The 12,577-nt window shown below is 46.0% G+C and overlaps 1 protein-coding gene across 2 annotated transcripts in view; it reads right to left on the bottom strand.

Moving 5' to 3' along the window:
- Positions 1 to 10,512: 10,512 nt before the first annotated feature.
- KCNN2 (potassium calcium-activated channel subfamily N member 2) overlaps positions 10,513 to 12,577 on the bottom strand; it is a 91,389-nt gene continuing 89,324 nt past the window's right edge. For both annotated transcript variants that reach the window (XM_081880420.1, XM_081880419.1), the window contains 2 exons: positions 12,116 to 12,185; positions 10,513 to 11,117 (listed from right to left, as the gene is read on the bottom strand). In XM_081880420.1, coding sequence (XP_081736546.1) covers positions 10,830 to 11,117; positions 12,116 to 12,185 — 358 coding nt within the window. In that variant the 3' untranslated portion in view covers positions 10,513 to 10,829. The remainder of the gene's footprint in view (positions 11,118 to 12,115; positions 12,186 to 12,577) is intronic.

Consider the following 12,577-nt stretch of genomic DNA (forward strand, 5'->3'; position numbering starts at 1 on the left):
CAGCCTGAAGATGACGAGTGAGACCTCGTCGAAACGTCGCCTAGACACCCCAACTTTTACACGGGAAGACACCCGAGGACACCAAAACCTGCATTCCTGTACCCGTGAAAATCTACGAAAGCATATATATATATATATATATATATATATATATATATATATATACACACACACACACACACACACACACACACACACACACACAGAAACAATGGTAAAAAATAAAGTAGGTACAACAAAAAACCCTGTACTCCACCCCTGAAAATTAACCTTCTCTCCTTTTATAATTTTAAAGTGCAGTTTGTTTTCTCACTGATTGATGGAGAACGGCAAAAGGAAAAAACACAGTAGAGAAATTGTCAGCTAGGTGTAGGGAAGACAGGCATAAATGACCAGGAGGACTCCCCTGAGTGAGTGCTTGAGGGCCCTGCTCTTGCCGCCTGGGGCGGGGCCTGAGGCCTCACAAGGACTGCTTGGTGCTTGCTGCCTGCTGCCCAGGAGGACTCCCCTGAGTGAGTGCTTGAGGGCCCTGCTCTTGCCACTTACCATCTGGCCTGGGGCAGGGCCTGACAGGCCTCACTAGGACTGCGTGCTGCTTGCTGCCTGCTGCCCAGGAGGACTCCCCTGAGTGAGTGCTTGAGGGCCCTGCTCTTGCCACTTACCATCTGGCCTGGGGCGGGGCCTGAGGCCTCACAAGGACTGCTTGGTGCTTGCTGCCTGCTGCCCAGGAGGACTCCCCTGAGTGAGTGCTTGAGGGCCCTGCTCTTGCCACTTACCATCTGGCCTGGGGCAGGGCCTGACAGGCCTCACTAGGACTGCGTGCTGCTTGCTGCCTGCTGCCCAGGAGGACTCCCCTGAGTGAGTGCTTGAGGGCCCTGCTCTTGCCACTTACCATCTGGCCTGGGGCGGGGCCTGAGGCCTCACAAGGACTGCTTGGTGCTTGCTGCCTGCTGCCCAGGAGGACTCCCCTGAGTGAGTGCTTGAGGGCCCTGCTCTTGCCACTTACCATCTGGCCTGGGGCAGGGCCTGACAGGCCTCACTAGGACTGCTTGCTGCTTGCTGCCTGCTGCCCAGGAGGACTCCCCTGAGTGAGTGCTTGAGGGCCCTGCTCCTTCCTGCCACTTACCATCTGGCCTGGGGCGGGGCCTGACAGGCCTCATAAGGACTGCGTGCTGCTTGCTGCCCGCTGCCCAGGAGGACTCCCCTGAGTGAGTGCCTGAGGGCCCTGCTCCTTCCTGCCACTTACCATCTGGCCTGGGGCGGGGCCTGACAGGCCTCACTAGGACTGCTTGCTGCTTGCTGCCTGCTGCCCAGGAGGACTCCCCTGAGTGAGTGCCTGAGGGCCCTGCTCCTTCCTGCCACTTACCATCTGGCCTGGGGCGGGGCCTGACAGGCCTCACTAGGACAGTGTTACTGCAGGAGGGGCACAGAGTGTTTTTAAAATGTTTTTTAAAAAATTTCTTTTGGATTTTTTGTATGTGGGGGGTGGGGGTGGGATGGAAGTTTGGTTGGTTTTGGGGAATTATTTTTTTATTTTGATGTTCTTGTAATTTTTACATTTTTTGTTTGTATTGTTTTATTGGTTTTGTTTGTTTGTATAAGTTGTTATTTTGTTCTTAGGGGGAGGGGTCAGGGCTGCCGGGGAGTGGGCCCCAGCCCACAAAATGGCTGGGGCATGTTCCACAGGGGGGAATGCACTGGGACAACCGATCTCAGTGATCACGGGTAGGAGGAGGAGTTACGCTAAGACCAGACCATGTCATTACAGAGGAGGCAGGTTTAGTCGTTGTCTGAGGACTATTCCTGCCTCCGGGTCTGGTCCTGACCGGATGGATACTAGAATCAGCAAGGGATACCCACATGACCTGAAAGTGTTGCTGTGCAATGCCAGGTCAATGATTCATAAGACCACTGCCATCCATGACTTGATCATGGATGGAGGATTTGATCTGGCATGTGTAACAGAGACTTGGTTGGATGAAGCAGATGGGCCTGTCCTTGCCGCTGCTTGCCCACCAGGTTTCTCTTACGCACAGCAACCCAGGTCATGTGGGCGGGGAGGGGGGGTTGCAGTGATTTTTAGGAAGTCATTAGTCTGCACCAGGCGTCCTATTGGGAAGACCCAGTTTTCTGAGTGCATGTTCTGGAAGTTGGGCAATAGGGGCAGTACAGGATTCCTATTGGTGTACCGACCTCCCCGCTGCACCAAGGATTCCCTGCCCGAGCTGCTTCAGGTCGTGGCGGATATGCTCCTGGAGACACCTAGCTTGGTTGTCCTGGGGGATTTTAACATCCATGCCGACACGACCTTACAAGGGGCCGCTCGGGACTTCGTGGAAAGCATGGCCTCCATGGGGCTGTCCCTGAATAAGTCTGGCCCAACTCATAGCCACGGACATGCCTTAGACTTGGTGTTTACCTCTACGGATGCTGGTGATCTGACATTAACTAAAAGCGAAACAAAAGAAGTGCCATGGTCAGATCACTTCCTGGTGCAACTGGACTTCTCCGCAACCCTTCCCCTCCGCAGGGAGGTGGGACCGATTCGGATGGTCCGCCCCCGCCACTTAATGGATCCAATTGGCTTCCAGAGAGTGGTAGGGGATGCTTTATCCCAAGTTGATGGCCTTTCAGCTGATTCCCTGGTGGCCCGCTGGAATGCGGAGTTAACCAGGGCTATTGACTGTCTGGCTCCGAAGCGCCCTCTCCGATTGCATGGAGCCCGGACAGCCCCGTGGTTTTCCCTGGAGCTGAGGGTGATGAAACAATCGTTGAGACGGCTAGAGCGCCGGTGGCGGAAAACTCATTCTGAATCAGACCGGACACGGGTTAGAGCTCAACGTCGAGCCTACCAAGTGGCAATGGCGACGGCGAAGAGGGCCTTCTTCACCGCCTCCATTGCATCTGCAGAAAACAGCAGCAGGAGACTTTTTCAGGTGGTTCGCAATCTATCAGAACCACCTGTACCACCGGGGCCTGGTAGGGACCCCAAGATCTCCTGCAATGCTTTTGCAAAGTTTTTTGCAGATAAAATCGCTCAGATTCAGAAGGAGGTAGACTCAACCGTGGGAGCAGGGCCAGGGCGGGAGAGTGCTAGAGTTCTGTCTGGTCCTGTTACATGGGATCAATTCCAATCTGTTACCTCCGAGGATGTGGACAGGCTGCTTGGACGAGTGAAACCGACCACCTGTCTCTTTGATCCTTGCCCATCCTGGCTGATAAAAGCGAGCCGGGAAGGGCTGGGCGATGGGATCTGCGGGGTGGTGAATGCTTCCCTCTGTGAGGGAGCCTTCCCAGACCCGCTGAAAGAGGCGGTCATTAAACCGCTTCTTAAAAAAACATCTTTAGACCCGGCCAATTTGGCCAACTATCGCCCAGTCTCAAATCTGCCATTCTTGGGCAAGGTGATTGAGCGGGTGGTTGCTGAACAACTCCAAGCATGCCTGGAGGAAACGGACCATTTGGATCCCTTCCAATCGGGATTCAGGCCTCACCATGGGACTGAAACTGCCTTGGTCGCGCTGGTTGATGATCTCCGGCGGGCTAGGGACAAAGGTGAGAGCTGTTTCCTAGTTCTGCTGGATCTCTCAGCGGCCTTTGACACCATCGACCATAACATCCTTCTGGACCGTCTAGAGGGGCTGGGAGCTGGGGGCACTGTTATACAGTGGTTCCGCTCCTTCCTCCTGGGCCGTGTCCAGAGGGTGGTGGTGGGGGGTGAGTGTTCAGACCCCTGGGCTCTCACTTGTGGGGTGCCTCAGGGTTCTGTCCTCTCCCCCATGCTTTTTAATATCTATATGAAGCCGCTGGGAGAGATCATCAGGGGGTTTGGACTGGGTGTTCATCAGTATGCAGATGACACCCAGCTCTACCTCTCCTTTAAATCAGAACCAGTGAAGGCAGTGAAGGTCCTGTGTGAGTGCCTGGAGGCGGTTGGAGGTTGGATGGCGGCTAACAGATTGAGGTTGAATCCTGACAAGACAGAAGTACTGTTTTTGGGGGACAGGAGGCGGGCAGGTGTGGAGGATTCCCTGGTCCTGAATGGGGTAACGGTGCCCCTGAAGGACCAGGTGCGCAGCCTGGGAGTCATTTTGGACTCACAGCTGTCCATGGAGGCGCAGATTAACTCTGTGTCCAGGGCAGCTGTCTACCAGCTCCACCTGGTACGCAGGCTAAGAACCTACCTCCCCGCGGACTGTCTCGCCAGAGTGGTGCATGCTCTAGTTATCTCACGCTTGGACTACTGCAATGCGCTCTACGTGGGGCTACCTTTGAAGGTGACCCGGAAACTGCAATTAATCCAGAATGCGGCAGCTAGACTGGTGACTGGGAGTGGCCGCCGGGACCACATAACACCGGTTCTGAGAGATCTGCATTGGCTCCCAGTACGTTTCCGAGCACGATTCAAAGTGTTGGTGCTGACCTTTAAAGCCCTAAACGGCCTCGGTCCTGTATACCTGAAGGAGCGTCTCCACCCCCATCGTTCAGCCCGGACACTGAGATCCAGCGCCGAGGGCCTTCTGGCGGTTCCCTCATTGCGAGAAGTGAGGCTACAGGGAACCAGACAGAGGGCCTTCTCGGTAGTGGCACCCGCCCTGTGGAACGCCCTCCCATCAGATGTCAAAGAGATAAAGAATTACCTGGCGTTCAGAAGACATCTTAAGGCAGCCCTGTTCAGGGATGTTTTTAATATGTAATGCTGTATTGTTTTTAATACTGATTGGGAGCCGCCCAGAGTGGCTGGGGAAACTCAGCCAGATGGGCGGGGTATAAATAATAAATTATTATTATTATTATTATTATTATGACAGTGGTTAGGAAAATAGTCAAATGAATTTGGGGAGAAAGAGGAAAATGCTACATATGCTACAGATTGATCTAGCAGAGCATGACATATGGCCGCTTAAATGATTCTTGAATGCTTTATAAAACTCTGTCCTTTAACTGCGCCAATGAAGAATGACTGAAAAGCATGCTGCTGACAGGCCCTTAAATGTTAAGGTGCCAAGAGAACATGGCAGCCCATTCTGGATGTTTCAGTATTCCCTGGCTTCACCTTAGACATCCTGTGCAGAAGTACTAAGTGTGGCTATCAGGTGCCGGTCATTCATGAACCTTTGCCATTTCCAGAAGCTCAACCTTAAGCCTAGCTATTCAAAGAGGTTGTTTTAAATCCAACCAATGCAAATGTGCTGGCATTTAAAATCTGAAAGCTAGGGTGGGGGACGAATAGCGACAATTCTCCAACACAACAATGCAGATTCTGTACCACGAAAAGCTGAATTCTGAGACTTTAAGGAATTATGCCAACTAAGCACATTTATTTAATTGTACCACCTCTGTAGCTTGCAACATTTCATCAAGCTTTGCAAGACATTTGAAGCCTATTTGTTTACCATTAAGGGATAGAACTTTGCTTTTTTGGAAATCAGAATTCTGCATTTCTCAGGATACTAATTCTGAGCTAGATAGTAATCCACATGCTTACATGGTGTAATCACAGAATTACTGGGTTTCATAGTGCCTTGATTGCATGCACCTGTCATTCAGAATTAACACATCATCTGCATTTGGTGACATGAATTCATTTACTTTCATATAGACAATAGATGGGTTACTTTTTCCACAATGGACAGTCATCACTTCCTGTCATGACTACTAGCCATTGGCAGACACACACCCCTTCCAGGAATTTGCAGAACTCCCCTTTAAACCACCTAAGCTATTATGACATTTTGCATTATGACATTTTGCAGCACCCACTCCAATGAGCAACTTAATGTAGGTCAGGTATCTGAAGTGCAGAAACACCTGAGATTTCTGATGTCAAAGAAGCACCAGCAATCATAGGAAATTGATGCAGCCAAGAGCTTATTTCTGGAGAAAGAGGAAAGTTTTTCAAGTAGTGAGTGGAAAGAGAAAAGTCACCCAATTAATTGTTGGGACAAAAGGTTACCTGTCATCATCCAGTTTAAACCATGCTATACAAGCAGTAAAAGTAAAAGTGTAATATACTTACATGTTTCCAGATCCTGTTGGAGTAAAAGGAAGAAAGGTTAGTCCAGAAATCAAGACGGGCATATTTCCATCAGCAAACGTAATTCAGTTTAGGTTCTCATTACAAGGAAGAGTAAGGGCTGACTTTGGGTTTGGCCACATTTCTGCTATTCCTGCCACTTCCCCTGCTGTTTACCACTGAATCACAACAAATGTCTTTTTTTTTCCTTTTTTTTTCTGTGGATTGTCGTTTGTTCCAATGCAGTGGTAAACAGCGGGTTTTCCTGGGGAAAGTGGTGGAACAAATGAAAAACCACTTGGACCCATGCTTTCAAGGCCCAGGACAAGCAGTATGGGCAAGCCCTTATTACAGCACATTATAAAAATATTAACAGATATCTATCTATTTGGTGCTTTAATTATGATGGATGATAAAAGGGACAGATCCAATCTGGAAGCTTTAGGTTAGATAGCCTCACCGTAATTTGGAGCACTGGATCAAATCTAGAATGCGCCCTGCAACCAGCTTCTGTTTGAGCAGCACCCAACATTTGCATGGAGGTTGTCACCTGGATCCTGTTATGACCCATAGATGTTCAGGAGTAAACATTTGTGTTTAACTCTGGCTGGGCATGCATTAGTGCGCACTCAGGCCATGGCACTCCTTTCTTACTCACCTGCTGGAGATTCATTTACTGAATCCTGTTTAACAATTGAAAACCTGCCCATCAACTGCTTGGGAAAGGGAGAATCAGGCTGAATCTGGTCATAGAAACATAGAATCATAGAACTGTAGAGTTGGAAGGGATCTCAAGGGTCATCTAATCCAACCCCCTGCAATACAGGAATCTCAGCTAAAGCATCCATGACAGATGACCATTCAACTTCTGCATTAAAAGTGAAGGAGTCCACAACCTTCTGAGGGAGTCTGTTCCACTGTCAAACAGCTCTTACTGTCAGAAAGTTCTTCCTGACGTCTAGTTGGAATCTTCTTTCTTGTAATTTCAATCCATTGGTTTGAGTCCTACCCTCCTGTTGCTTCTTCCACCTTTTGTGAAACGAAATTGTCAGCGAGGCAATTGAGGAATCTGTTGGACTTTACATTCTTTGCAGAGTTTGAGTTCCAACAGATATCAGAATAGATGAAGTCTCCCATGGCTACTACATCTCTCCTTATTGAATGCTTGGTAATCTGCTCTAGGAAATCATCAACCAAGCCTTTAGTTTGGCTTGGAGGTCTATAGCAGGCACTCCCAGTAAGGTTACTGCTGTTTTGCTCTCCTACAATTTTTACCAATGTGCTCTGAATCTACCTTCCATGCTCCAAGTTTTGGATCTCTTCACAAGTGTACATATCCTTTACATATGATGCTACTCTTCCTCCTGTACTGTTTGATCTATTTGTTTTGAGCAGGTTGTACCCCTCCATTTCTACATTCCAATTGAGTCCCATTCCATTGGGTTTCAGCAATGGTCTGATTTGTTTCTGACCCCAAACTCACAATGCATGCACATGTAAATGGTAACCCACTAACTGCAATGCAATAGTGCTAGAAATATTTACTTCACTCATTGATGTAGATTTATACTTCACTTTGTGATCCACTCTGGGCTTACGCGGCATGAATTTACAGATGAAAATGAGACTTGGAATATTTTATCAAGCAGACCTCAAAAGATGATTGCATGATGCTTTGACTAGGGCTGGAGTGAGTGTTCCATGCAGCAGTACCCAGTGACGTTGACTACTTTTGCCCAGGTTAGTTACCAGAATTGATGTGGGCATAGCTCACCTGAAGCATGGCCCTCATTTCAATTCTGTCCACTAATATCCTGCCCACCTCTGCATGCTATCACCTCTCCCTCCCCTAATGTAAATAAGGCCTCACCTTGGGGAAGAGGAAATGGCTAGCATCCTTTACAAGACATGCAGTAAGATAACCTGTGCTTGTTATCTGTGTAGTTTCAAGCAGCAATGAAATGTTTGTCACCTTAACATAGGGTTTCTCTATGCAATGAAAAGGCCTTAGCTATATAGAAGAGACCTCCAAAAAGAGGTAATGAAAATTCAGTTTAATAAAATACCCAAAAATGACTGAAAAGGGCATTCAGTTTCTCATCTGGAAATGCACGCACCACAGCCAGAAAGTACTTTTATAAATGATTATTTTTTTATTAATTGTGTTTTCCCCCCTTGCTGCATTTTATGTTCTGCGTTTGATAAGCTGTTTGTATGTGTGTACTTGGCCAAATACTCAGATGAGGAAAATGGCCAAATGCAATAAATTGTTTTACTGCATTTGGGTCTTTCTAGAGCTGCACAGTTGGACACATGGTAATTTGCTCCAGGTCAATCCAGTATTTCATTATTTGCATTCCTTTTTATGAAGAAAAATGTCCTAAGAGAGACATGCTATTGTCTATGCACGTTCAGGTGCATCCATTTTTAGGACTCGCTTGTAATGCTGCAGGCTAGTCCCAAATATGGTCATTACTGGGGCCAGACAAAACTAGAAACACTTGCTTGGGAGGCAGGGATTTGTCTTTCATTAAATCATTACATGACTAAAGACAGCAGGCATTTCTAAGAAATAGAGGTGTTCAAATTCATCACCCTGTTTGCCTGAATGGAACACTGTGAACAGATTTGGATAACTTTTGCTAAATGGGAGGATTTACAGAGGATCCCACTGACACACAAGAGACACACAATATTTTGAGATGCCAATACATTTTGGTCAATGGAGACTTTCTCTTACATGAATATATATATATATATATATATGCTTTCGTAGATTTTCACGGGTACAGGAATGCAGGTTTTGGTGTCCTCGGGTGTCTTCCCGTGTAAAAGTTGGGGTGTCTAGGCGACGTTTCGACGAGGTCTCACTCGTCATCTTCAGGCTGGTGCTTTCGGCTTCTTGTTACTGGAACAGAGCAGGATCTCAGTGTTTGAGTTCCTATAAATACTGTAGAGGGGGTGTGGTGTATAGCCTCCAATGTTCTGGGCAGAGAGGAAGTTCCCAGGCTAGTGTGCCTTTTCTTCTTTTGTTCCTTAATTACTTGAGAGATATCTTGAGTGATTTCTTGAGTGATATCCTGAGTACCACTTAGGTGGGTCATTAGGTGTGGATTAGTTGTTAAAGTCTTTGTGTCTTGACCTCTTGAACTTTGTGAAGAGTTTTCCTGAGAAGATGGCTGTACTGTACTTAGTTGTGCTCTGGCTTGGCTTCGTGTATAGGGGCGAGCTGTGGTTTTGTGGCTTGTGTCAGCCAGATCTGTGTAGGGATTGCAGGGGGGTGCAGCATCCGGAGGTGCCACCATGGATTGGCTACTGGATGGTGTCTGTAATTCATCTGTGGGGAGGGTCTGGGTGCTCCGGATGCTGCACCCCCCTGCAATCCCTACACAGATCTGGCTGACACAAGCCACAAAACCACAGCTCGCCCCTATACACGAAGCCAAGCCAGAGCACAACTAAGTACAGTACAGCCATCTTCTCAGGAAAACTCTTCACAAAGTTCAAGAGGTCAAGACACAAAGACTTTAACAACTAATCCACACCTAATGACCCACCTAAGTGGTACTCAGGATATCACTCAAGAAATCACTCAAGATATCTCTCAAGTAATTAAGGAACAAAAGAAGAAAAGGCACACTAGCCTGGGAACTTCCTCTCTGCCCAGAACATTGGAGGCTATACACCACACCCCCTCTACAGTATTTATAGGAACTCAAACACTGAGATCCTGCTCTGTTCCAGTAACAAGAAGCCGAAAGCACCAGCCTGAAGATGACGAGTGAGACCTCGTCGAAACGTCGCCTAGACACCCCAACTTTTACACGGGAAGACACCCGAGGACACCAAAACCTGCATATATATATATATATATATATATATATATATATATATGCGCTAACCCCACCCGCTTTCATTTAAACACATCTGAAGACTTCTTAAATGGTTTGGAGTAGTATATTAACAGCCCTTTCCCCAGTTTTTAGTAAACAGCTATTTGTCATATATAATCTAGAAGAGAATATAGCATGCAATCCTATGGGATTTTGGAATGGGGTGGGTGGGCATTGGACAGCTGTTCTCACCGACACGCTTCAAAGCCACTACTTTAACAAGTGACTTGGCCAGTTCCTGAGCTGGCATAATGAAAAATGGACATGCAGATTTGGTACAAGTGTTCTAGGGTGTGTGCAAACAGTCTGGAATCCTGCACCAATCACGGACATGTGACCCTGCTTGGTTAATTAGATTAACCGGCATGTAAACTAGCACAGGATTACAGTCAAGGAAAATTAAACTTCAACACACTCTGTTAAATTAACATGTCATACACTTTCTCCATTTTTTGCTGCATAGATAGCATGTGAAATTAGATCTTATTGGAACGACAGCACAAAATGAGCTCAGTTTTCTAAGAACTGAAGCATTTTCAGCATTGGGATAAAAAAAGTATGAAGAGTTAGGAATGTTAACACCAAAGTGATCAAGCAACTATGTGCAGAAATTAACCCTTTTATTATATTGTATATTGTAGTAGTAAAGTTTGTTGGAAGTGCATGAATAAAAAGTTAGTGAAATTACAGGAGGAACAATCTATATAGCAATAATAGGTGCATTCACTGTGCATCTGAAAGGAAAAAAGAGAGAGAGAGTTTTCACTCATTTTGGCCTAAAACTTTGTGTTCAGGTTTCCAGAATTCTGACATCAGAACCCAGATAACACTGATTAGAACCATAAGGCTTTACAATAAAAGCTAAAATATTGACCATATGATGGCAAAAAGTCTTTATTTTGTGGTTATATTATTCTCTTCTAGCTACTCTCTGATGAAGTGGGTGGTGCTGTGGAGGACGACCTCCTTCTCCGAGACAAGGACCTCGATCGTTCTGCACTGTAGGTCACATGCTTATCATAGTTCTGTATCTGAGCTTCAAGGAAATCCCTTTGTTGTTGGCTGATTGTTTGGCTAATCAGTCCAGGGAGGGCTTGAATGCTACCAATTAATGTTTCCAATTTTGTTTCCAAAGTAACAATCCTCTTCTCAAAGTCTTCGCTTCTTTCGTTTAAGTCAGAAATCATATCATACATGATGTTTTGAGTCTGAAAGAAAAAGGGAAAGGGAGACGCGTTCGAGCAAGCAAGGTTGTTCCGCAGCATTTCAAACACTCATTGCTTAGAAACAGGAAAATAGCAACACAAACTGTGATTTCATAAACCAGCAGCTTCATAAACAACTAGCACAAAACAGCTTCAGAAAGTGTTTTTATTCCAAGCTTTACTGCACAGGTGCAATTCAGCTGGAGCTTGTGATTCCTTAGTGGCGCACTTTTGAGATTTCAAGCAAACAATGAGGTGGGTTGGAAAACCCTTCAGAAATCCGGAGATGCAGAAATGTGACTCAGTTCAACAAATACTCTTTGTAGCAGAAGCTGAAAAGCTTCTCTATCCACAAATGGGTTCTGTTAGACCAGTTATGCTTTCAATTCCCCTCAACATTTACAGTAAAGAGAGTTTCATATTTCTAAGGAGCACTGCACACATTATGTAGTGGCAAATGTGCTTCGCGAACTGTGTGTAAATTCAGTGTCAAGCTGAGGTGTATCCCAGGTCCCTGAGACGCTTAAATCAGGAGATATGTGGCTGAAAATGTGCATAGCCTTTCCAGTGCATAGGCAGAGCATTTTAGTTGCAAACCATACAACTTTAATGTGTAAAGTGGCCCTGAGACTCCACTCCATTTTGGCAATTTGGATGGGAACAAGGAAGGCAGCATTCAAAAGTCACTTATAAAATCTAGTCCCATTTATTTGTACACTCTCTTCTGTTCCTTGTCACCTGCTCAAAGAGCATCTCCTGTCCTAGGTCGTGTGAGTAGTTTCCCACAGCTAGACTGAGCTTTTGCTTTCCTCAAAGAAGCTAAATCATTTGTGAATGTTGACTTGTCTCCTATGATAACAGAAGGGAGTTCACTGGAATAGGCTTATAGAGCTTGAGTTGGCTTTTTACCTTAAACCTTAGCAAAATAATGAATGTCAGTATACAAAAAGCAAAATGCCAGTACAGTATACAAAAGCAAAAGCTGGTGTTGTTACACTGACCTTTGCCAAGTCCACCAAAGTGTTTGCCTGATCGTTCAATTTCCTCTGTTCCATTTTAACACTTCTTAATCTAAAAGATTGAAAATCCAAGTCAGATAACAGATTTTTTTGCCAGCTCCTCAAACTTGAATACAGCATGCATCTAAACAGATAACTGCATGGACAATGTCTTGAATACTTTGTGTACAGTCATAACTGGTTATGTGTCTGGTACAATGAAAAAAAAGCATGCTTCCTTAACACCGCAAAAAAGAAAGAAGAGAGCAAGAAAATGTGATGTCCCCGAGACTACTAATTGCCATGGTTAACGCTGAATTCAAAGTGGGAGGTAAGGATTTATTCATAGTGTATGAAAGAAAGCCAAAACATTCCTTAAAGCTCCAGTATCCTGGCAAGTAGGCATAGGAAGTAATGAACGACATTTCAATCTCCTTATTATTGCCTGAGTAATCATTCGGCCTC

Source organism: Podarcis erhardii (assembly GCF_964252035.2).
Source record: "Podarcis erhardii genome assembly, chromosome: 11".
Lineage (NCBI taxonomy): Eukaryota > Metazoa > Chordata > Lepidosauria > Squamata > Lacertidae > Podarcis > Podarcis erhardii.